The 27,173-nt window shown below is 46.5% G+C and overlaps 1 protein-coding gene across 2 annotated transcripts in view; it reads right to left on the bottom strand.

The window, feature by feature from the left end:
* The window catches only part of SEC24B (SEC24 homolog B, COPII coat complex component), a 2,214,138-nt gene that overhangs the window by 1,111,467 nt on the left and 1,075,498 nt on the right, over nt 1-27,173 (bottom strand). For both annotated transcript variants that reach the window (XM_069630875.1, XM_069630876.1), the window contains exons 13-14: nt 1,342-1,397; nt 749-955 (exon numbers count right to left, since the gene is read on the bottom strand). In XM_069630875.1, the coding sequence (XP_069486976.1) occupies nt 749-955; nt 1,342-1,397 (263 nt within the window). The remainder of the gene's footprint in view (nt 1-748; nt 956-1,341; nt 1,398-27,173) is intronic.

Raw genomic sequence — 27,173 nt, 5'->3', positions numbered from 1 at the left:
TTTCCTTTTCTGCACGGCTGTATGCAAATAAATCAGACTACCTTTCCTGCCTGGATTGCTTAGTGGATTTATTGCTGGGGTTTTAACACAGACAATTATGGTAATTTGTGGCAAATTGTTGAAGACTGATAGATTTGCATTGTTTGAAATCAGTAGTCGAAAGCATATGCTGAGGCCGAAAATGGGCAGTCTGATGGAGAATCTGAGATCGTATGAAGAGAGAAAAAGTAAACAATCAAAATGTACGCAACAAAAACATCTAATCAAGACTCTGCTATGCAAAGACTGCTCACGTACACTGTGCTGCACATAGGGCATGTAGTCTACAGCAAAAGGCACAATTTGCAGTCTGAATGAAGTATTAATGACCATTGAAAAAACACAAATGACTGGACAAATGGACTGATTTTTATTAAACAGCAAACTCATTTCAGCATTAAGGAGCAATTTTGTGTCCATGTGAAAAAAGGGGACAATTTTCAAAGAGATGTGCAAGCAGGGAGAGAAACAGTAATGGCAATTCATAGATGTGATATGGCAGATGTAAAGTTGCCTATAGTTCGAAAAAGTTGCCAACCTTCGGGCATACCTAATATTTCAAAGAATACAAAAATCTTTTAATTTCATAATACCCACTTTCCCAGAACTTAAAGACGCAAACTTCCTACTGAAGAAAAGGTGGTCACACAGATGGCAGGTCCATGGAACACTAGTCTCCTATAACAACCAACCAAATATCAATGTGTACCTTAGTGCTTGATCTTTGATTGGGATCTTCTCTGGACTGCAAACGTCCTGCCCCTATGGATGGCAGTTGTGATTGAAATACTGATATGCGGCCACCTGTAGGAGACATCAATTTACAGGCAGCCTGAAGCGCAGGACCCAGAGCGCTATGAGTCTCTCGTGTGCTGCTAAACAGATTTGGTAAGGAGTTCAACAAGTCCACAATAAGCTAGGAAAACAAATTGAAAGCATTGTCCATTAATAAAACATACTCTCACTTGCAAAGGCAAATATAGTATTAAAGTTAAGCGCTGCATTGTTTAGCAAAAGTCAAAGCACACATTAAAAATAAAGTCTTCAAAATGCTTAAATGAAGACTACAATATACTAAAGGATCTTGTTTGTTAACACAACAAACCAAAAGTGAACTATATTTTGTTGGCACTATGTAGACGAAGTAATACATGCTCCTTTAACTGCTAGATATTGCATAGATACTATACAGCAATAAAGTTACACAAAAGGTAAAACAAATTAAAATTCTTCCAAACAAACATTTGTACATGTGTATTTGTATTAGCTCAACTATGAATTGTACGGTTTAATCAATCATACCTCTTTGCTTTCATGCAGATTAACAAGTAAACTATCAGGTGTAGGTAAGAAAATATCTATAGGGGAAAAATACATATTTCATTAATGATCAAATCAAATTAAAACAATCACATGTGAGATTTAAAATAAAGTGTATGAATGTACATTGAAAGATGACACTGTGAAAATGGAAGCATTCTGACAATTTGTAAAGCAATTATTAATAATTTCTGAATGCTTGCCAAACTACTGCAAAATGAGCTTGACATCTGCTACAAAAAGTACTTCTAATGATTGTTGTAGTATTTTGTTCATTAACAGACATGTGCAACTGAAAAAGAGTGAACATTTTAAAAACTAAATTTTAATGAACAATCTATCAGCTGCCCAGATTTTAAAATGTCTATAAACACGTTTGTTTTCTTGGATTTTGCAGGACAACATCAACCGGAAAGCTATTTGAAGTTCTGTTAACAACATTGATGTTATTTAAGTTGTACTAAAATACTGAGAATATTACTATATTAGCATGTGTTCTGCGGTCAGCTAGCCAAAAGCTATCCAATGCTTCAGTGTGTTTGTGTTTAAGTTACGTTTTATCCTAGCTTAAACATTCCATATTTAATTAAATCTTGAATAGAACCCATTTTGCCTATGACGAAAAAAATGTAGGAAAATATACACTTTTGAGAGACCTTTCAATTCAAAACGTTCATCTTGGGCAGGTCATTACTGCATGGGGACTTTGCTGTGAAGTGGAGTGCCCGAATACTCAAAATTGTCCACGAATGGAAAGGATGACAAATGCTCATAGCAACAGCATTGGCTTCTGCAGTTACTATTCCTCCAGTGCATATCAGTTCTACAACCACAGCTGCCAGTTTCACCAAGTACAAAAAGACAGTATTTAAAAAAAAAAAAGAACTGGCTAAATACCCAGTAAAGTCGTTCTCCACATAAGACATTCTTTTCTTTGCTTCCACACTAAACTAACAGTATGCCCATCAAAGGTGGGCAAAAAACACTCGAGGAGACACAGTGGGCCACAGACAAGTGGGGGGAATCAAACCCAGACCAACATGAGGTTATAATTTACAATATAGATCTGGCTGTCTCTGCAATGTCTAGATGATCAACCCTTAATAAAGTTGAGTAAAGTACAGGGACAAAATTAATTATATTCCTGACTAAACTAAATGGTAACAGTAAGGTTCTACATCCAAAGAACACCATCAAGTATAACAATAAATTTGATTAACAATGTCATTATAAAATCAATAAAAGACATCTAGTAATTCAATAAAGTGACATGTGCAATTATCAAAGGTGGACATCATAATCATCTTTAAAAGGTTGAAAAAGAAAAGAAAATGGTGAAGCGATTACTACATCTTTCAGTGGGCCTATGTTATACTACATTGTGCATTAAATACTGGTTATTCACAAGAGACACTCATGCGCGTTTTTGTCATAATCCCCATCCTGCAAACTCATGAATTCTAAAGCAGTTTAAAAACCTCCAAAAGGTAAGGCCTGGGTGCGTGTTCAGCTCCAAATGGCCTTGTTCCTTTACCCACAATCCTTTCATGATCAGCCAGTTACCTGATGTGTATCATACTATGATATAGTAAATAATATAGGGTGAGGGTTGAACATTTGAAAAAGCTGGACTAGATGTACAGGATTCACTTTGGCAAGTACAAAACTAGTCACCTGCAACTCTAGTTCTTCAGCATTTGTAAAATTCATAGATTCAAATGCTTGGAATATTTCCCATCATCAGGTTTAAAATCCTTCCTAATCATTTAATAACAGTCATAACTACACAACTGCATCACATACCATAGACTATTCACCTAATGTCTGTCCATTGCCTACTTAGCGAATGAGACACACAGGCCCTAGGCTCTGCCTCTAGGCAAGGCACCAACTTCAGATTCTATAAACACCATGTGTCTGCGTTTATCAATGTGCCACAGTTGGGAAGGGGCGGGGGAGGACAGGCTGTATGTTTATTTATGAAAGATAATGTGAGAGAACTAGAGTTACAGCCAGATAAGAAGTGTATTCCCCAGCATTGGAACGTTAACAGATTGGGATGCTTTGAATAGATTCAAAAGCAGTATTTGTACATAGACCAACAGTACATTAATAGGAAGGACAGGGGAGACAGAGAGGAGAACTTTATTTAAAGATGATCTGCAGTATTGCTTGTCCAAAACCTTTTTTTGTAAGCACTGGAACATCGAGGCAGTAGTGCTTGGTAAAGACATGCAGTACTGCCCATGCATCTCCCTGCAAATATTTGGAGGGTAATTCCTGCTATAACCACAGCCATACAAACACATTGCCCTTGCGAAAGGGAAATAGATGGTCCCTTCCGAGGGTTTGATTGACTTTCTTGTGACATAGGGTGATGGTTGCTGTGAATCACCTCGCTAGACCCTGCTGCTCCAAAGGCACAGCTGCGTGGGCATTGTAAAATCTTTTGTTCCACTGATGTAGTATGTAAGAACAAACGTGATATTCAGTGTGTGTAGCACCCGGTTAGCTGATGGTTCACCGAAGAGGTAGGTAACGCCATTGGCTCACTTTGATGGAAATCGGAAGGCACTCTGTAAAAACATGAGATTTGTTCCTAAAACAACCTGATTTTTGAAAATCTTGAAATTAGTCTCATTAACAGCAAATCTTGGATCTCCCCTGAAGAGGTCCTTGCCACCAAATGGATGTTTTTCAGGAAACATTTTTTGATGACGAGCTTTGTAAGGGCTCACCTAAGCGCAGAAAACAAGTTATCTCTGAGAAACCAGGAAGGAGGGATTTTCTGTACCAGAAGGAAGGTGCGTGGGACAGACCCCTTAAAAACTTAATCTTTTAATCCAAAATAAAAAAGTTGGGATGATCAGCTCAGAGTGCAAATGTGTGTATATATGGCCACAGAATGTTCTCAGATTGAAACCTTAGTGTAGCCACACGAGAAAGCTATATATAGGGCAGGATCTTGAGCAGGAGGATTAAGTGTAGATGCAAGTTGTACTTTCTGCATCACATGCAGAATATCTACTATTTCAACACACAAGTTCTGTTTCTGAAAGAGATCCTAGCAACATGTAGAATATCTCAACAGTCTTGAGGCAATTCTAAATGTGCAAGCTTTGCGAATTCATGACCCAGCGCTTTCATAATTGGCGATCCTCGGTTGTGGTAATAAATGTTACCTTTACTTATGTGCACCAGAATTTCCCAGAGCTCCACACCCATGGGCTCTATTCGGGACAGATGAAAGTTTGAGACCCACACTTGCCTGGTGCATGTCAGTAAAATCGGGTTCATCCAGCAAGGAGGCCATGGAACGTTCAACAAAACCCTCCATATCTGTGGTATTGGTGGAAAAGCATAGGTAAATATCCCAGACTAGAGAATTGAAGACTCCACACCCATTGAGGCCTAGAGCGGCAAACCTGCTTGTGTAGGACCAGCATTTCTGGTTCTGTGCAGTAGTGAAGAGGGCTATGTGAGGAGTCGCTCGTCCACTGGAATCTGTGATCCAGTTGAGTCAGGTAAAAAATCTCACTTGCTTCAGCTGGTCTGGATCCTGCTTAAAGATTCTTCACTGAGGTTCTGAACGCCTGGTAGATTCAGTGGGAGAAGAAACGTGGTCATTAAGAACCTAATCCTATAAACACTATGTCCCCTTGGAAAGAGCCCGTGACTGGCTTCCTGACTGTAGAGGTGTTGTCTGTGAGAACCCTGACCACTTTATATTTGAACAAATGGAGGCAAAAGCATAATGCTCACATCACTGCCCTCAGCTCAGAAACAGGTCACGAAGCAGGGACTCTGGTGCATTCCAACGGCCCTGCACTTGACAGCTGTTGGGTGTGTTCCCCAGTCATCCAATGAAGCATCTGTAACCACTACTATCTCAAAATGCAGACCTTCCACCACAGCAGACACTTCTTGCAGAATCATCTAGGTGGACCTTGTCTTCCTATTTGCCAGTAATTGCTCCAGAACGTATTGTGCTCCATGTCAGCAATTGAGAATTGGGGGACGCAAGAGAACATCTCTCTAGAAATACTATACATTTATTGACCGTTACAATTGTCAGGGTGGATCTGGTGAGTAAAGGAACGTACCCACGCCAGATTAAATTCACCCTTCACTTTGCCTGCCTGCAGAGGGGCAATGTTGGTATTTGTTAGGCAGAAACCTGTGCAGTTCCCTCTGGCACCACTGCAAAAGATTTAGGACTACCTGTGTTTGGTAGTAAACCCACTTGGTAGCAGTCTGTACCACAATGATTCACTTGGTAGCTGTGGCTGAGCAGCCAGAGTTCCCTCAAGAAGAGTTAGGCAGTATACAGAGTATTCACAATAGGTCAAGAGAACACAGTAGAACAAGTAAACACTGACCAGGGCTTGGTGTAAAAGAGATATAATTATTTATTTAAAACCACATCTAGAGAAACACACAGGCACTAATAGTAAGCAATTCAAAAACACGGTCACTAAAAGATATACACTCCCTTAAAAGAATATTAGACGACACAAAATGGCGGGCACATCTGCCTAAGCCAGCAGAGGTACCACACAGGGACAATAAGGGTGGCGAGAGGCAAGAGGCGAGCAGCAGTGAGTGCTGGGGACGTATCCCAGCGCACAAGCGGGACACCACCACCAGGCGACCGGCGTGGCGAGTGACTGGAGAGCCCGACACCACCTTGGGGCGCCGACAGGAGACCCATCCGCCACGAGGAGCGGACAAGACGACGGGCAACGCGACCAAGCAGGAAGCACATCGGCTCCGGTGAGGTGCGCCGAAGACAAGGGACTGCAAGCAGTGAGAGCAACCGAGGGGACCACGAGATACGCCTGCGGGAGAAAGGGCCGGCGGCCCAGAGCGGTAAGCCCACCAGAGGGCGCGAGGGAGAGCTGCGCTGGAGCGCCGGGAGAGCCACCACCTGGCCGCTCCGAAGCGGACATTCAGGCTGCACCGAACTGAGGAATTTACGAGGGGGGTGAGACCTGCAGCCTCACGGCCACACATCTGGATGCTGGGCGCACCCTGAGAGGCCCGTTTCGGACCCCAGGAAACGAGGAGAGGTATCCGATTCAGTATACGGCGGGTCCGCCATTAGCCGCCGCCAAGACACGGAGGAGCTACAAACAAAGACCTGCAGGAACACACCGGACATACTACCATCTGTGAGGTCAGTCACCCAGCCGGCAGACCCAGAACAGTGTGAGTGCAAGCAGCGGCAGGAGACGGGCTGAAGCGCACAGGCAGGCTTCATATGGCCTCCCAAAAACAAGGGTGAGAAAAGCCCACGAACAATTGAAATTGGTACGTGGGAGGGCACAACCCATCCACCTACACGGTCTGCAAGCACATCTTGGGGACGACACTGGAAGCCAGTACTAAAAGAGAAACGGGCCGGCGGAGACTTAATGATACAAGGCCACAGTTTATGCATGCCCAGGACCATAACTGACACTGGCACCAGCCAAGGGATGGCCATGGAGGCGAGTCCTTAGCATACTAACCTGGAGTACGGCAGAAAGGCCCACCCAAGGGAGACACAAGAGCGCATAAACCTGCCAAGGCACATATGCTCCTAACTCACAAAGACGGCGGAGGAAGACAAGGTGACCTAAGCCACAGACGCGCTGCAGCATGGGGCTCATTCTGCTGTACTGGAGACGCTGGGAGCTGGGGGAACTGTCCACCACGTGGCCTCACCGTTGGAAACTTGGGGGCCACCACTGTACAGCGATATTGGCCTGCATAGGCGTCTATTACCCGCATCACATCACCCAGTGCCCATCGGAGGCTGGTGATTCGCCTGCGGTACTGGCTCGGCAGGAGGGAGAGCGGCATCGCTGTTCACTAGCCAGCCCACAATCATCCGCCCCAGCTGGCTGCGTACAGCCATCGACACCCCCCTGATCCTCTCCTGACCAGAAGGTAGCGGTCGGCTGCTGGACCCCTGCAACGCCGAGCGGTACGGCATCGGAGAAAAGCCCGTGGCGGTATCGGAAGAGGCAAAGAGCCGCACAGAGTGTTTCTGAGGTGCGACTCCAGACACGACAGCACAAGCAGCGGCGGCAGGGCACCGGTAAGGAGTGGGACGGAGGGAGGGCTGCTACATCAGGCAACCACGACGCTCAGAGGGCTCGAAGTGCTCACCTCTCCACCCCTTCTCCTGGCCCTGAACGATTAGCGGTCCCAGCTGCTCCCAAAGATGCCTGCGCCCCGCGAAGGGTAAGCCAGGCATCTATCGCTGCCTGCATCCACCGCGGGAGGCACTACGCACAGCCACATCTCCACATGTGACCAGCCCAGGGCACGACAGTAGCCACGCGCCATAAGCATGGGGAAAAGAATATTGGTCAACCGCTCCATTTGGGTCACGCAACCCTACAGTCATCTGTAGATTCGGAGGTATAGAACAGAGGAAAGGCCCAGCCCGGAAAGCACAGGAGCAAGTCAGCAGAGACTCATAAGCACAGCGGCAGCCAAAGACAAATTCCCCTTTCCCTGCAAACTCCCTCTCCCATCATAAACGTACCAAAGAGACACTGCCAATTGCAAGGAGAAAAGAGCCTAGAGAACATAACCACTCCCTGGGAACTAGTCCAACCACATGCCACCGCGAACCCGAGGCTACAAAAGCAGAGGAGAACCTCCCACGCTCTCCACATAGGAGATGATCAACAGCCAAAGACAAACACCAACGATCATTAAGAGATAATACAGGGAGGGTCCACTAGGGGGCACAGACTGCATGGAAGCCTGCTCGCCAGCTCCCCCATAACCTCTGGCAAATAGCGAATATCCCCGGTGTGCCCAACCCAAAGAAAGCCTGGAAGTCGAGGACAGAAGAGCCGAAAGAGCCGGGCACCGGCAGTCAGAGACCTACGAGACAGGAGGCCCACACGGAGTCTCAACGGGGAAAGAACCTGATGCCCGGGATTAAAGGGAAAACCCCACACACAAGAACCAAAACACCGGGGAAAAACCAAAGTCGTCTACTAGAAAGCTGCTGGAACATGACACAACAAAGTGCCCCCCAAGAACCTCCGGACCAGGGAGAACCAACGACGCCTAACAACTCTGACATGGCTATAAATAAAGAAGAACTACTTGACTGCCTCAGGGGCATGGAATCCAGGATAACAAACACGCTCCAGACCCTTCTAGAAACAATGAAAGAAGAGCTAAAGACATCCCTGAAAGAGGTACGACAAGAAATAGACGAACTCAGAGGCAGAGTGGACACACTCGAAACAACAAGTTACTTCTTACCTTGTAACTTTCTTTCGACGGGATGTTCCTCCGATGTATTCCTTATCTTTGATAATACGTTTCCAGCTTGCTGGCCTCGGAAATTCTTTCTGTAGAGGGCGCTGCGCGTCGACGTCCGCCGAGTCGATGTCCCTCGACAGCCACCGTATCAGCGCCGAAATCACCATGCCCATAAATAGCCACGCGCTGCGTCCGTTGCTCAGTTCCGTTTTGTAGCATAAGAAAAGTCATGCCTGAACTGGTTATTGACCTTGAAGGAGCGTAAGCTGCAACCACAAGGGGAGCATCACTGCGGGGATGGATGGGAGGGGCGATAAGGAATACGTCGGAGGAACATCCCGTCGAAAGAACGTTACAAGGTAAGAAGTAACTTGTTCTTCGAAGGGATTGTGTCCTCCTACGTATTCCTTATCTTTGATAGACTCCCATAGCAGTGGCATGTAATTGGAGGTCGGAGTGAGAATGTTATGTATCCCTTTAGGGATGGACCGAATGTAATACGGCCTTGCCAAATCTGGTCTCTTGAGTAGTGGAGGAATCCAGATTGTAAAATTTTGTGAATGTATGTGCGGATGACCATGTGGCAGCCGCACATATGTCTCGGACCGGTACCCCTCTTTGGAGAGCCGAAGAGGCTGCGATAGCCCTGGTTGAATGAGCCCTGAGCTTTTGGGGTGGCTCTTTCCCAGCCAGTTTTTAACATTCCAGAATGGCCAAAATAATCCAACTGGAGATGGTTTGTTTTGTTATGGGTAGTCCCAACTTGTGACCTGAGTATCCTACAAACAGCTGGTCTGCTTGCCTGATCCTAGCCATTCTGCTGATATAAAAGCTGAGAGCTCGCCTTGGGTCCACAGCCTATGTAGCCTTTCCTCCTCTTTCCCCGGATGGGGAGGAGGGTAGAACGAAGGTAAGGTAATTTTCTGAGTAATATGAAATTCAGAAACTACCTTTGGGAGGAAATTAGGCTTCACCTGAAGGACAACTTTGTCCTTGTGGAAAATTGTATGTGGGGGTTTACAGGAGAGAGCTTGTAGCTCGCTCACTCTCCTAGCAGATGTTAGTGCTACCAATAGGACAGTTTTAAGCGTGAGAAATCTCAGCGAACAAGAGTGAAGTGGTTCGAATGGAGTGCCCATTAGGAAGTTTAAGACAAAATTTAAGTCCCATAAGGGAACCTGGAATGGTTTTGGGGGATAAACATGAATTAATCCCTTGAGAAATTGTACCACTAGAGGAAGTTTGAAATACGATGGTTCCTCCGCAGTGCGCTTGAAGATAGCAAGCGCTGCGAGATAGCCTTTTACAGTGCCAACTTGAAGGCCTGAGTTTGCCAAGTAGAGTAGAAACGATAACACCGTTGGTGTACCACATGAAAAAGGGTCGATATTCTCTTCCCTACACCAGCTGCAAAATTTGTTCCAACGGCAGCGGTATAAAGACTTTGTTGCTGGCCTTCTGGCCGAAAGCAACACCTCCATGACGTCATCAGGGAGATCCCAATCCTTGTACCTCACCCTTTCAGAAGCCAAGCATGAAGGTTGAGGGTTCCTGTGTCTGGATGGAGAACCTGACCTCCATTCTGCGAGAGAAGATTCTCTTTGAGTGGAAGACAGATTGGAGGGCAGATGGACATATCTAGAAGGTCCGGGTACCACGTTCTCCTGGCCCAATCCGGGGCAATTAGGATCATGGTTTTCCGGAATCTTCTCAACCTCCTGATCATTTGAGGAATAACAGGGACTGGTGGGAACGCGTAAAGGAGTGGAAACTCCCAGTCCACTACGAACGCATCTCCTAGAGCTCCTCTCAGGGGAAATTCCCTTGAACAGAACAGATCACACTTCCTGTTGGGGCTTGTGGCGAACAGATCCACCTGAGGGGTTCCCCATAGGGCAAAGATCTCTTGAAGGACTTCCTGAGCTAGCTCCCACTCGCGGGAGACTGTGCTCTGCCTGCTCAGAGCGTCCGCTGTCAAGTTCTTCTCTCCGGCTAGGTGGACTGCCGATAGAGAGATTCCTTCTTGGATTGCCCAAAACCAGAGCTGCATCGCCTCTCTGCACAGTGGCAGTGATCCTACGCCTCCTCTTTTGTTGAGGTAGTGCATGGCCACCGTGTTGTCCGTCATTATCAGGACATTTCTCCCCTGTACTGATGGCAGGAAAGCTTTCAGGGCTAGTCTGATCGCTCTCAGCTCCAATAGGTTGATGTGTAGTCTGGACTCTGATGGAGACCAACGACCGCTGATGGTCAAGTCGTTGGCATGGGCTCCCCACCCCGTGAGTGAGGCGTCTGTGACTACTGTTATCTCCGGCCATAGTTGCCAAAACAGTTCTCCTTTCAAGATGTTCTCTGGATAGGCCCACCATTGAAGGTCGTGGGCTACCTTGTCCGGAATCCGGAGGAGATCTGTCATTCTCCCTGAGAATTGCGACCACTGACTTCTCAGTGCCCACTGAAGAGATCTCATTCTCAGGCAAGCCTCTGGTACAAGGAAGATGCAGGATGCCATGAGGCCTAGCAACCTCAAAAGGTCGAAGGCTGGGAGACGTTGGGCATTTTGAAACTTGGTGACCATCTGTAGAATATCTTGAGCCCTCACCTCTGGTGGCAAGGCTTTTCCCAGGGAAGTGTCCAGGACCGCTCCAATGAACTGGAGTCTCTGTGATGGTATCATCTGTGACTTCTTTAAATTGAGGGAGAAGCCCAGTTTGTGAAGGAAGTGGCAGACATAATCTAGCTGGGCCTGGGGCTGTTCCCAAAGATACAGCCCTGATCAGCCAATCGTCCAGGTAGGGGTAGACGTGGATCCCTTGCCTCCTTAGACTCGCCGCCACTAGCTTGGTGAAGACCCTCGAGGCAGAGGTCAGCCCAAATGGCAGAACTCGAAATTGATGAGTCGCCAATTGCGAACCTCAGGTATTTCCTGTGTTTTAGATGGATTGGCACATGGAAATAAGCATCCTGAAGATCCAGAGATAGCAGCCAGTCCTGGAGCTGGAGGGCCTGAAGGATCTGAGAGAGAGTTACCATCTTGAACTTGTCCTTCCTGAGGAACTTGTTCAATACTCGTAAGTCCAGCATGGGTCTCAGTCCTCTGTCCTTCTTTGGTATGAGAAAGTAGGGGGAGTACCAGCCTGTGTTCCTGTCCGCAACAGGTACCGGTTCTATGGCACCTTTCTCTCGCAGGTCTATAATTTCCTGCAAGAGGAGCGGATCTGGAACTTTTAGAGAGCTGTTCCCCGGTGGATGGCTCTGAGGGGTGTGTAGAAAGGGTAGGCAGTAACCCTGGGCAACTGTCTCCAATGCCCAAGCATCTGACGTTATAGCCTGCCATTCCGTCAGATGGTGAGTTAACCTGCCCCCTACATGTGTCTTGTGTGGAAAGACCTCAGAGTGGTTTGGGGGCGGCTGATGCAGATGCCGAGGGTAAAGAGGCTCCTGCTGCTGCTGCGGCCTTAGTACCTTTGACCCGTCCACCTCGGGTGGATCTCCTTTGGCTTCTTTGAGCCGGCTGTCCTCTGCCTTTCTCGAATGTGGAATAATAGCGAAAGGACTTTCCTCTCCCAGAGGTCCCTGAGGGGCGAAAAGGAGTTTGGCGGATAGCAGCTCCTAAAGATTTTGCTGCTGCTTTAGAAGTCTGTAACTTTTCCGGACTGTCATCGGCCTTTTTTCCGAATAGTGAAGAGCCGTCAAAGGGCATATTCAAAAGCCAGACTTTCGCAACCACGCATGCCTGCGGATTGTTGTACTTGCCGCCATGGCCCTGCTGATACTGTCAGCGGAATCGATGCCCGTTTGAAGTGATTCGCACATGGCATCTTTGCCATCTTTAATAATGTTAAGGAAGGCTTCCTTTTCCTCTCCTTCGGGTATGCAGTCAGCCGCTGATGAAGCACACTCCCATAGTGTGTGACTGAACCTGGCGAGCGTACAGGTGGCGTTGATGGACTTCAACGCCATACTACAAGCAGAGAAGACTTTCTTCGCCATAGAATCGTACCTCTTGTCATCCCTATCCTGTGGGACAGTAGGGTAAGCGGTCCTACTGCTAGATGAAGTTGCCGCTTGAACCACCAGGCTCTCTGGAGTCGGGTGTTTTGATAAGTATTCAAGGTCAGCAGCTGCTACCCTATACTTGGCTGACAATCTTATTGACCGCAGGGATAACTTCAGGAGTTTCCCAATTAGATGTAATCTTCCTTTGTACGGCTGCATGAAAGGGGACCACAGGGTCCTCCTGTGGACCTTGGTCTAATATGTCTGTTAGGTCATCCTGTTGAAAAACAGGGGAAGGCGCAGACCAACCCATAAATTCAATAATTCTTGCCATAAGGGTTCTATAGGATGTTTCGGCATGTTCCCCTGGGTCTGGCTTAACAAATTCCACTTCTGGGGAAGTGTCCAGCCCACTTGCCTCATGTAGTGACTCTTGTAGGTCCTTCAGCCTTCTTTCCTCAGAGGTGAAATCCTCTGAAATAGGCAGTGTGGTCCTCTGTAACCCAAAAGTTTCCTGGTCAGAATCTTCCCCCTCTTCATTAATTGAAGATAGTCCAGGGCACTCTGACCTCTGAAATGGTGTAAAACCCATCTCTAAGGCAGAAGGAGCCAAGCTCGTCATTACTGGGCGAGAAAACGTCGATGTCCTCGACGCCGATGTGACAGGCTTCGAAGGCGCCGAGAACGGCATCGAAAAAACTGGAAGGGGTCTCGAAGAACTCGAGAGGATCGGGATCCTACTCGAGGACATCGGCGACGGTCTCTGTGTCGTGCCGGAGGCCCTCGGAATCACCGTTGGCTGTGGAGTAGCCTTTGTCTTCTCTTTCATCAGGGTCGATGTCGGCGTTGACGATGGCGTCGAGTCGATCGACCGATGCGTCGAGGAACCCTTCGACAACGGCGTCGATGGCGCGATCCATGCGAAGGAATCTTCGACGACGGCGTCGAAGGAATCCTCGACGACGGCGTCGAAGATGATGCCTTCTTACCCGATGGCTCGAGGCGCTCTCGGGTGGAATGTTTCGCCGGGTGCTGCGACTCGTGGCGTTTTGATTTTTTGGGTTTTTCACCCAGGGTATCACCCTCAGCTGTCTTCGAGGGGGTCGAGGCCGCGTTCTCGAAGACTCTTAACATTTTCTTTCTGAATTCCTCCCACTCAGCTTGAGAGCTGTGTTTTGTGGGACAGGAGACCCTTTCTGGGGACACAGAAGACGACGAAGAAGGGGATCTTCGACGTCTCTTTTTTGAGTGTCTTGATCTCGACGAATGGTGGGAGCTACTTCGAGATCTAGAATGGGAATGTTTTCGACGGCGAGGAGACGAATGCCTCGACTCAGCCGAAGAAACCTTCAAGGAGGTTTTTGACTTACCTCTCTCGAGCTTCCCCTTGCGCTCCTTCAAGGCTTTCGCCGTCATGGACATGCAGTCCTCACACTCCGAACAATGGTGCTGGGATTCCAAGCACCACAAGCAGATCCTGTGTGGATCCGTTATCGACATTTTTTTACCGCAGTCTCGACATTTCTTGAAGCCAGATCGCAGCGTAGTCGGTTCCGATGAAGAAACCATCGAGAAAGAGTAGGTATATTTCGAGTAGATGAACAAGTTACTTCTTACCTTGTAACGTTCTTTCGACGGGATGTTCCTCCAACGTATTCCTCATCTTAGATATCTCCTTCCAGCTCTGCTGGCCTCGGAAAATTTTCTCTCTCCAGAGGGCGCTGCGGGTCGACGTCCTCCGAGTCGATGTCCCTCGACAGCCGCCGTATCGACGTCAACGTCATCCTGCCTATAAAGGCTGCGCGCAGCGTCCGTTGCTCAGTTCCGTTTTGTAGCCCACAATAAAACTTTCTGGACTAAACTAATCACCCTGAAGGAGCGTAAGCTGCAACAACAAGGGAAGTAGAACTGCGGGGATGGATGGGAGGGTCGATGAGGAATACGTCGGAGGAACATCCCGTCGAAAGAACGTTACAAGGTAAGAAGTAACTTGTTCTTCGAAGGGATTGTGTCCTCCGACGTATTCCTAATCTTAGATAGGCTCCCATAGCAGTATTCTATTATCGGAGGAGGGAGTACTGACTTCACGCTGTCTTCTATTGATAGCCCTTCCAAACCTAGTCTCTTGACTGGAGGAGGAATCCAAATTGTAAAAACGTGTAAAGGTATGGACAGACAACCATGTAGCGGCCGCACATATGTCTTTAACCGGCACGCCTCTTTTGAGGGCCGATGAAGCTGCAATACCTCTGGTTGAATGAGCCCTAAGGTTTTGAGGGGGCTCTTTCCCTGCCAGTTTATAACATTCCAGAATGGCTAGAATGATCCATCTGGAAATGGTCTGCTTAGTTATTGGTAACCCCAGCTTGTGACCTGCGTAACCTACAAACAGCTGGTCTGCCTGTCTTATCCTGGCTAGTCTACTGATGTAAAAACTTAAAGCCCTCCTAGGGTCTAGCCTGTGTAACCTCTCTTCCTCTTTCCCCGGGTGAGGAGGAGGATAGAAAGATGGTAGGGTAATCTTCTGAGTGATATGGAATTCAGAAACCACCTTTGGGAGGAAATTAGGCTTCACTTGCGGGACAACTTTGTCTTTGTGAAATATTGTGTGAGGGGGTTTACAAGAAAGAGCTTGCAATTCGCTCACCCTTCTAGCAGATGTAAGTGCTATTAATAAAACAGTTTTAAGGGTAAGGAATCTTAACTAACAAGAATGGAGAGGTTCGAAAGGTGTACCCATCAGGAAAGTTAGTACTAAGTTTAAATCCCATAGGGGAACTTGGAATGGTCTTGGGGGATAAACATTGGTTAACCCCTTTAGAAACTGTATTACCAAGGGTAATTTGAAATAGGATGGTTCTTCCGCAGTACGCTTAAAGATGGATAGCGCTGCGAGATAGCCCTTAATGGTGCCAACTTGAAGGCCTGAATTTGCCAAATATAGTAGGAAGGACAAAACCATTGGTGTACCACATGAAAAAGGGTCGATATTCTGTTCTCTACACCAGCTGCAAAATCTGTTCCAACGGCAGCGGTATAAAGATTTTGTTGCTGGCCTCCTTGCCGAAAGCAACACCTCCATAACATCATCAGGGAGGTCCCAATCCTTGTACCTCAGCCTTTCAGAAGCCAAGCGTGAAGGTTGAGGGTTTTGATGTCTGGATGGAGAACCTGACCTCCCTTCTGTGAGAGTAGGTTCTCTCTGAGTGGAAGTCGAATTGGAGGGCAGATGGACAAGTCTAGAAGGTCCGGGTACCACGTTCTCCTGGCCCAATCCGGGGCAATTAGGATCATGGTTCGCCGTAATCTTCTCAACCGCCTAATCATTTGAGGAATGACAGGGACTGGTGGGAACGCGTACAGAAGTGGAAACTCCCAGTCCACTATGAACGCGTCTCCCAGAGCTCCTCTCGGGGGAAATTCCCTTGAGCAGAACAGGTTGCATTTCCTGTTTAGGCTGGTGGCGAACAGATCTACCTGAGGGGTTCCCCAAAGGGCGAAGATCTCTTGAAGGTCTTCCTGAGCTAGCTCCCGCTCGTGGGAGACTGTGTTCTGCCTGCTCAGAGCGTCCACTGTCAAGTTCTTCTCTCCGGCTAGGTGAACTGCCGATAGAGAGATTCCTTCTTGGATTGCCCAAAACCAGAGCTGCATCGCCTCTCTGCACAGGGGTAGTGATCCTACGCCTCCTCTTTTGTTGAGGTAATGCATGGCCACCGTGTTGTCCGTCATTATCAGGACGTTCTTCCCTTGTACAGCTGGCAGGAACGCCTTCAGCGCAAGTCTGATGGCTCTCAGCTCTAACAGGTTGATATGTAGTCTGGACTCCGATGGAGACCAACGACCGCTGATGGTCAAGTCGTTGGCGTGGGCTCCCCACCCCGTGAGTGAGGCATCCGTGACTACTGTTATCTCCGGCCAGGGTTGCCAAAACTGTTCTCCTTTCAGAATGTTCTCCTGAAAGGCCCACCACTGAAGGTCTCGAGCCACCCTGCCGGGAACCTGAAGAAGATCTGTCATTCTCCCTGAGAATTGTGACCACTGAGTCCTCAGTGCCCACTGGAGGGATCTCATTCTCAGGCGAGCCTCTGGCACTAGGAAAATGCAGGATGCCATGAGGCCTAGCAACCTCAAAAAGTCGAAGGCTGGGAGACGTTGGGCATGTTGGAACTTGGTAACCATCTGTAGAATATCTTGAGCCCTCACCTCTGGTGGCGAGGCTTTTCCCAGGGAAGTGTCCAGGATCGCTCCTATGAACTGGAGTCTCTGCGATGGTATCATTTGTGACTTCTTTAAATTGAGGGAGAAGCCCAGTCTGTGAAGGAAGTGGCACACGTGATTTAGCTGGATCTGAGCTTGTTCCGGAGAAACAGCCCGGATCAACCAATCATCCAGGTAGGGGTAGAAGTGAATCCCTTCCCTCCTTAGACTTGCAGCAACTACCGACATTAACTTGGTGAAGACCCTCGGGGCGGAGGTCAGCCCAAATGGCAGCACTCGAAATTGATAGTGAGAGTTGCCAATTGCGAACCTCAGGTATTTCCTGTGTTTGAGATGGATAGGCACATGGAAATAAGCGTCCCGAAGGTCCAGAGATACCAACCAGTCCTGGAACTGAAGGGCCTGGAGGATCTGAGAAAGAGTGACCATCTTGAATTTGTCTTTTCTGAGGAATTTGTTCAATTCTCGCACGTCCAAGATGCGTCTCAGTCCTCCGTCTTTCTTTGGAATGAGAAAGTAAGGGGAGTACCAGCCCTTGTTCCTCTCCGCTACAGGTACCGGTTCTATGGCACCTTTCTCTAGCAGGTCCAAAATTTCCTGCAAGAGGAGCGGATCTGGAGCTTTCTGAGAGCTGATCCCCGGTGGATGACTCTGAGGTATACGTAGGAAAGGCAGGCAGTAACCTTGGGCAACTGTTTCCAATGCCCAAGCATCTAACGTGATAGCCTGCCATACCGCCAGATGTTGAGTCAACCTGCCTCCTACAGGTGTCCTGTGAGGGAAGTCCTCAGAGTGGTTTTGGGGCGGCTGATGCAGATGCCGATGGTAAAGAGGCACCTGCTGTTGCTGCGGCTTTTGAATATCTACCCCGTCCACCTCGGGTAGTTCTTCTTTGTCCCCTTTGAGCCGGTCGTCCTCTACCTCTTCCGAATGCGGAGTAGAAGCAAAAGGACTTGCCCCTCGCAGAGGTTCCTGTGGGACGAAAAGGAGTCTGACGGATTGCAGCTCCTAGGTATTTTGCTGCTGCTTTTGAAGTTTGCAGTTTCTCTAAACTGTCATCCGCCTTTTTCCCGAACAAAGAAGAGCCATCGAATGGCATGTTCAAGAGCCTGGCTTGCACATCTGGGGCAAAACCAGACTTTCTCAACGAAACAAATCTCCTGGTTGATGTACTTGCCGCCATTGCTCTGCTGATACTGTCAGCCGAATCAATGCCCGTCTGGAGGGATTCGCACATAGCGTCTTTACCGTCCTGTATAATATTCAGGAACGCATCCCTTTCTTCTCCCTCCGGGATGCAGTCAGCCGCTGTAGAAGCACACTCCCAAAGTGTATGGCTGAACCTAGCAAGGGTGCAAGTAGCATTAACAGATTTTAACGCCATGCTACATGCTGAAAAGACTTTCTTTGCCATAGCATCATATTTTTTATCATCCCTGTCCTGTGGGACGGTAGGATAAGCCGTCTTGACATTGGTAGAGGATGCTGCCTGTACCACCAGACTTTCTGGGGATGGGTGTTTAGACAAAAACTCCGGGTCTGTAGAAGATACCCTGTATTTTGTAGACAGTTTTTTATTTACTGCTGGTACTACATCTGGGGTTTCCCAGTTTGTCATGATCTTCCTCTGACGAGCTTTATGAAAAGGCACCACAGGATCCTCATGTGGGCCTTTGTCAAGAATATCCGTGAGGTCATCTTGTTGGAAAGATTGTGAAGGTGCAGACCACCCCATGAACTCTGTGATCCTGGCCATTAAGGCTCTATAGGGGGTTTCAGCATGCTCCCCCGGGTCTGGCCTAGCAAACTCCACCTCAGGGGAAGTGTCTAACCCACTTGCCTCATGTAAGGAATCATGAAGATCCTTTAACCTGCGTTCTTCAGAGGAAAATTCCTCTCTAATTGGGGTTACAGGTCCCTGCAACTCAAATGTGTCTTCCTGTTCAGACAATTCACCCTCTTCCAAAATTGAGGACATAGTTCTCAATTGTTCTGAACTCATAAAGGGAGTAAATCCCATTTCCAAGGCAGAGGGTGCCGAACTTGTCATTATCGGCCTCGAAAACATCGATGTCGTCAACACCGACGTCGAAGGCTTCGAGCGTGGCGTCGAAAACAAAGGCGGAGGCCTCGAAGACCTCGACAGAATTGGAATTCTACTCGACAATCTCGAAGCCATCGACGTCGAGGACCTGGGGATAGTCACTGGGTGTGTCGTAACCGTGACTTTTCTTGGCGTCGATGCCGGTGTCGAAGCTGGCGAGTGTCGACAGACCCGTGTGTCGAAGGTCCCTTCGACAGCGGCGTCGAAGACATCGACCTCGGCGGAACCCTCGTCGACGGAACCTTCGAGGAAGGTTTGGAGGTCATAGTCCTACTCGAGGGTTCGAGACGCGCTCGAGAGGTTTCCTTCGCCGGGTACTGCGACTCGCGGCGTTTTTGACCTTCGGGTCTTTCGACCAGAGCATCGCTCTCGGCAGTCTTCGAGGGGGTCGAGGCCGCTTTCTCGAAGACGCTCATCATATTTTTGCGGAATTCCTCCCATTCAGCCCGGGAACTATGTTTCGTGGGGCAAGGGATTCTTTTTGGCGAAACAGAGGAAGAAGAAGACGGAGAAGGGGATCTTCGACGTCTCCTCTTCGAGTGCTTCGATCTCGAGGAGTGATGAGACCCACTCCGAGACCTGGAGCGCGAATGGTGACGAGGAGACTAGTGTCTCGACTTCGTCGACGAAGAAGAAGCTTTAAAAGTCTTACCTTTCTCCAGCTTCCCCCTACGCTCCTTCAGGGCCTTAGCTGTCATGGACATACAGTCCTCGCATTCTGAACAATGGTGTTCAGCTCCCAAACACCACAGACAAACTCTGTGAGGGTCAGTCAACGACATCTTTTTCCCACAATCTCGGCATTTTTTTAAGCCGGATCGAGGTGTTGTCGGTTCCGACGAGGAAGCCATCGAGTACGGATCAAATGACTCGAGGTAAATAGGATTAATCTGACTAAGAACTGAGCAACGGTATTCCGAGGCACTGAGTAAGCGCGGAAAAACGGAACTGAGCAACGGACGCTGCGCGCGGCCTTTATAGGCAGGATGACGTCGATACGGCGGCTGTCGAGGGACATCGACTCGGAGGACGTCGATGCGCAGCGCCCTCTAGAGAGAAACATTTTTCCGAGGTCAGCAGAGCTGGAAGGAGATATCCAAGATGAGGAATACGTCGGAGGACACAATCCCTTCGAAATAGAGTTATCCTGACTGAACTGAGCAACAACGTTACGAGGCCTCACGAAGCGCGGAAAAACGGAACTGAGCAACGGACGCAGCGCGTGGCTATTTATGGGCATGGTGACGTCGGCGCCGATACGGTGGCCGTCAAGGACATCGACTCGGCGGAGGTCGACGCGCAGCGCCCTCTACAGAAAAAATTTCCGAGGCCAGCAAGCTGGAAACGTATTATCAAAGATAAGGAATACTTCAGAGGACACAATCCCTTCAAAATGGACTCTCACATATGGCAGAGGAAGCAAAGCAATACAACGGCCTACTAGACCAAGTTGCCAGAGCTACAAATAATCTAGAGATCCAAACCGAAGATTTGGAAAATCGCTCACGAAGATCCAACATCCAGGTCAAGGGCCTCCCAGAAACGATCCAGGATAAAGACCTACGGGACACCATGCAACACTGCTTCAGCAGCATCCTGAACGACGCCCCCCCTCCCCCCAAGAGAGATTTGAATTTGACAGAATCCACCGAGTGGGCCCCAAAAGGAATGAACCAGGAGTGAGACCTAGAGATGTTCCTATTGCCATGACCTCCTATAGTCTGAAGGAAGACATCTTGAGAGCCGCACGTACCCACAAAGAACTAACAATCAATGGAGGGCGAATCCAACTGTAACAGGACCTAGTGTTGATCACCCTCATAAAAGGAAGCTTATGCAACCGGTCACAAAAGCACTACAAGCCAAACAAATTGCATACAGATGGACATTCCCCTTTGGACTAGCCTTTCCCTGGAAAGAGAAACAAAGAAGGATCAGAACATGCGAAGAAGGCCTTTCATTACTACAAATTGAGGAAGAACAAAGCCAAACCGAAACTAGCCCACAAAATAGCGCACCCAGCAGCCAAAATAACCAATGGGAATGGTCATCCGAGAGGAAAAGAAGACCTAATAGAGAAAAGAAACTGCAGGCCACTTCAAACATCACGAACGAAACACCCTGAAGAAGACCCTAAATAAAGAAGCAACTGGAAGAGAAACCGAGGAAACACCTGACCACGGCAGGTGGGCCACCTCAAACTAACCCAAAACAAGACACACCAAAAGACAGAAGCAACAAACATATTACATACAAAAATCAAAAATAGCAGATACACTGATCGTATCGCTAAATGTACAAGGGCTGCACTCCCCTGGGAAACGACGTGCGATTCTCAACAGGCTCGAGAAGATGCCTGCAAAGGTAGTGCTCCTTCAGGAAACCCACCTCTTGAAAACGGATGAAAAAAGAATGCGTAACAAGGCATTCCCACAATACTTCGCCTCCAGCGGCATGAAAACAAAAGGGGTGGCAATACTGCTGGCTAAGGGAATGAACTTCCGAAAACAACAGATGATTAGTGATACTGAAGGGAAGATACCTAGGAATCAAAGGAACCATAAAAGGGAAGACCTACACATGGTACAGTAAGTGCATAGAAAAACTAAGGCGAAGTGGTGAAAAGTGGGCAGTTGGCAGGAACAAACGCTGAAACTATGATGCTTGGTTTCATTGCACCTTGGATTGATTTGGCTGTGCTACTGCGCTCCTAGCAGAAGCGGAGCGCGCAAAAAGAAAAAAAGGATCTTGTACCTTTAATTCTGTTGGAAACGCTGCGCTCCCCCCCCCCCCCTGCCTCTAGACTGCTTAAAACCCAAATCCACCTGCGAAGCGGTGAAACGTGGGCAGTTGGCAGCAGTGGCCGGGGCCTCGCAGAGCGACTTTGTCCTGCTGCCCAGCTCACACGTCTGGAACGCAGGTAGCGATTACATCTTCAGCCGAAAACGCGTAAGTACAACAATGCTATACGACACAAAGTGAGTCTTTCAATTCATCTAACCTCATTGACTGACTGTGATTATTTGGAATTTTGAACTCCACACCGCTCATTAACATCGACCCAAGTGCTTGCCACAGGGAGCCTGCAAGGTGTAACCCTTTGATCCCTGTGGCTATACGCACAAACCAAGAGAAGGAGTTGGTGCCGAGTCTTAACGAGTTTGGAGCCGGATTGTAGAAACTATTTCCTTCTTTGTTGACGTATTGGTGTGGATTTTGAGTCTATCACATTCATTCCAACAGGAGGACCCTTCGACTTAAAACAACAGACTTTAGGAGATGCAAGGAGGCGTCTTCGTCACCTAGATACCTCCTCTCCCAGTCCTCTACAATGGTCTCCGTGACTGGACTGCAAACCCGACAGCGAGTGAAGGCGGAATCATTACTTGGCGCCACCTCGCTGTCCCCGTGCATTCCGAACCATGTAACTTAGAAATTGACCAGCGCTGAACTTTACAGGAGGGGGTCATGCCACTGTTTGCTATTGATGGCGGCCTCTTGAGAGTCCGACAACACAATACATGTATTTCTAATAGCTTACATCCATTGACTACTTGACATCGGCAGTTGCACCCAATTTAGAATCTGCGCATGAACTTATCGACTCTGTCTCCACTCGGGTAATTTCACACTTGGGTGAGCTGATTGATCTAAACATCAAAAGCAAGTAAATCTACACATCTGAAAGAAGTCATACAGGGCTCACTTCTTCATGAAATGATTAAGAACGTGAATTCCTTTAGTGACATACACGAGAGGGAGCGTTGCCTGTTACCCAGTCCTTGTACAATGCAGCAAGGGAAAATGAAACCCCTTTAATACACAGCAATCTTACCCGAAGTCCAGTAAAGAAGCACATAAAACAATCATTGATTGATTTGAACTCTTTTCCTACTGTGGAAAACAATACTCCACAACTAAAGCAGCGAGAAAAAGCAGCCCAGGCCAAACGACGGTGGCAACCGAAATTCAATCAAGATTCGATAGCTACCAATATTACAACAATAACTATACTGGTGCAAGGTTGAGGGCAGATAGACTCTCTTTGAATATTACCAAAATTGAATCATTGATGTCGAACCACGAAAAACAACGAGCTATTAATAAATATTCCTGCTACAACTTCCAGTTTATCTCAACAAAAGAGAAGACGTTAACTCCATTGTATGACTGTAAGGAAAGACCATTACCAATGTCTTCTGGGAGTTGGGAACACAAACCTGTCTTACATCAGGAGCGAAGTCATTTGAATCATTCAGAACACAAGAATGCAGTACTTTTGCCATCGACTCCATAACAACGACAACAGATCCCTTACGACCATTCCTATTGTTCAAATGGCCATCAAAAAATATATCCAGCAATTCCAACAACGATGCTGGATTTACAAAATACATTAAGGACTGCGTCAACACATGCATTATTGCAATTTATGAAATTGTACGAAACAATGGATGGGACTTTAAAAAATCAGTCTACGAAAGTTCAAATGCCAGGAGCGTCTGTTTGAAGTCGCAAGAAGTGAACGAGCAGAATAAGCCATTATGATGGTGACAATGACAGAAATGATGGTGACGACTCACAAAGAAAATTTACATTTGCAAGCATAAACAGTAAAACAAGGTCTACATAAGATACATTTAGTAGAAAAACTGAATATTCAAGAAGCAAATCAAATTCATGATGAAATATTTGGAACACTGACAAACAGCGTGGTTGCCATTCCTTTGGATAATAAATATAAACAACGGTCACGATCCACTGCCACACAGGAAACTAAAATAATCTTGCAAGTGTCAGAAGGAAGTGATTCGATACCCTCTGTAACACACATAAATCTTACTGAGACTGGTAACATTGTGATACCTGTTAAAGTTAACCAACCAGGCAAACAAAACAGCAAAAGAAAAGACATACCAAATAAAAGGCCTGCTGAGGTATCGCAGAAGAATATACGAAAGACATTGACTAAATCCACCACTGAAAGCTTTGCAATATTCAATCCTAAAACAAGATGTCTGAAAGTTGATAAGCCCAAACCCGAAAATAGACATATACAGAGAAACAACTAACCTGAGAAAAAAGGGAAATCATCCACTAAAGGCTCACTGGCCTTTTTGCGCAAGTTGACTTTACCAACAACTCGGACACAAGCTAAACTGTTGAGAAAAAACGACTTGCTTAAAAAACTCCATTGCAAAGACCAATACTAAGGATGATCTTCTGAAAAAGGTTGCAATCTGAAACAAAAATGAAAAACAAGAAATATAAGATCTGCTAATCAATCCGTCAACTTACAGTGTAGAAGGGGAAAGCATAGTAAGCGGTAGAAACACTGGTGGAAACTCGACTGAAGAACAAGATGAATCATTGTACATAGTAGATGTTTACGAGCAAGGTCACTCCATTAACTCAGAGACCAATATTCTCTCGTTTGAAGACATCTCCAAAATTGATCTAGAGATATCAATAACTACTAGAAACTCAATGGACAAATATGGAGACAGAATCACACATCACTTAGACAAGCTTCACGACAGTCTGGCTCGATAAAACACGAACCTCAATGTCCAATTCGTAGACAAAGAGAGGAGCATTGTATCGACCCACAATCAAGTTTTTGCAGCAATTTAAAATTGCCAACTTTTGTTGATCCACAGCAGATGCATGAGACATACAAGGTGAGGATCGAACGGATCGATAACGCAAATGATGACTTAATCCTCAAGAGAACCAATATCTTGTCTCTATTTCATGCGATTTCAAACCTACGGAACATTCGATCTCATGACATCCTAGTAACAGAATTTCCATTTGAAGGAGAAACTAATATAGTGGAGTTAGAATTTATAACGCAGCACATACTAGATCAAGTGATGGCCAGCTACAACCAATTTCAAATTCTGGGAATTCGCAGTTTAACACATGATTATCATTTTCAAAAAGCAAAAACACAAACGACAAAAAAAGATCAAAAACAAGTCGACAATCTGTAAGCGAATACCCCTCATCAGTCCTTCATCCGCCAAGATTTGATAAGGAGATCAATCCATTTGGCGCACAGAAGATCAGTGACTCGAATGATAGTGTAAAGGAGAGGCCAAAGACAGGATAGCAATGGGGAATATAGAGTTGACAGACGACTAGGGGAAATGCAACAATAACAATCACAAACTCCAGTAGTCGATATATATCCCTATGTTCATGGAATACGAGGTGATTATCACATCTCTTTAAAAATACCAACACAGATATATAGTCCTTTGATGCAATAGGTCTACAAGAGACATGGATAGCACACCAACCAACATGCAATGGCTTTATAACGATGATGAATCCTGTCATTGTGAGACCAAAAGACCACCCTTCAGCAGGGCTTCTAACGTTCATTAAAGCAGAAGCAAAGATAATAGAGTCATATAACCCCAACTCCTTTACACAAATTACAATACTAGAGCTATCGTCAGCAGTCAACACAAATGAAGTGTGCTATAGTCAAGAAAGTAAGATAGACAGATTTGCCCTGATAAATCTATACTAGAGCCCTGCCGCAATTCAAAAAACACTATTTATTGACACCGTTTTTTCAAACATCGATGATCTGCAGATAAAGTACAGCCAAATTGAAGTAATAATATTCAGCGACCTAAATATACATGTATTTAATCTAAATAGAACGAAGATCTGCTCTAGAAAGCTAGAATTGAAAGCCCAAGTATGGGAAAAGGAAATGGACAAGCAAGACATGATACTCGCTAATCAGGATTCAGTAGTGAAGCCAACCTGGGTAGGCCCCATACAACTTCACTCTTGGATTATATTTATATCTCTGAAACTATGAGAACGAAAATTCAAATGTTGGAAGTAGACTGCGTATTGCAGATTCGCAGTTAAGTAACCTAAAAGAAACCCTTTTCAACACCAAAATGTCAGAGAGAAAAATGGGAAAATGAATGGTTACTACTACCATTCAAGTCGAATAAAGGAGCCAAACAGAAGCAAAGAATAAAACATGCTCACGTGCAACATGCAACATCGAGATTGTGAAAAGAAAAAAAGATCTAAGAATTAACATTAAAGCTGATGCAAACCTGAACCCTGAACAACAGTAATAACGCAGTTAAAACAACAATACAGGAATTGGGTTAAAAACCATCAAGCGCAGATATTCCAAAATGACGCTGAAAACATGCTAAAGGCACTAAACCAACACCAGAGACCTATGGAATTTAATCAATGGTAAAGAAGATCAAACCAATAGATTAATCTCTGGTATCAGAAGCCGATTGGGTGGCAGATTTCGCAAATGTATATGGCAATCCAACTGAAAACATTGGAGAAATGACTTTTGACCCTTTAAAAAGCCTGGGATTTGATCTGGGACCATAAGGAAATTGGAAACCACATCAAACATTTAAATGGCTCTAGAGCCCCAGGCCCAGATAGCCTCAATAATGCTGTCATTAAAAAGCACCCAGAGATCTGGGCCGTCATCTGCCTCCATCTATTCATCATCATTAAAAAACTAGCCAAGATTCCAAATACGTGGAAAACTGCAATATTAATTCCTATTTACAAACAAGTATGTAGGAATTTACCTTCAAACTACCGCCAAATTGCCCTTTTAGATCCTTTGGGCAAGAATTTTGCAGGGTTCCTACTTAAGAAACTATCCAATAGGGCTTCCGAGAACGGACATCTTGATCCTAGACAAACCGGTTTTACAAGGAATGTCGGCACAAATGTCAACTTAATACCGCTAAACTGCTTAAAACATGAAGCAGTGAAGAAAAAGAGCAGTACCTATGCAATTTTTGTGGACTTACGACTAGCCTTTGATACAGTGAATCGTCAGAAGCTCTGGGAAAAATTGACAATGTGGAATTGCCCGAAAGATTTCATAGAGCCAATTAAAGCGCTCTATGCCCAGACCATGATTCGAGTGAGGCTATCACAAGAGGACGTGTTGTGAACAATAATTCCAACAATTAATGGCTTAAAACAGGGCTGCCCCTTGGTGGCAACACTATTCATCCTATATATCGCTGATCTGGGAGCGAGCCAAGTGATAAGTGGAGCCCCATCGAATCTGAATGCCACCATAATACCATATATGTTATATGCAGATGACATTGTCTTGCTTGACAAGACACAAGTTGGGCTCCAGAAGAGACTCTCGGACCTAGTCCACTACACTGAATTAAATAACTTAAAAATCAAC

The sequence above is a fragment of the Ambystoma mexicanum genome, chromosome 6q (genome assembly GCF_040938575.1).
Source record: "Ambystoma mexicanum isolate Mex_15411 chromosome 6q, UKY_AmexF1_1, whole genome shotgun sequence".
Lineage (NCBI taxonomy): Eukaryota > Metazoa > Chordata > Amphibia > Caudata > Ambystomatidae > Ambystoma > Ambystoma mexicanum.
This window is presented reverse-complemented; position numbering and strand designations above follow the sequence as displayed.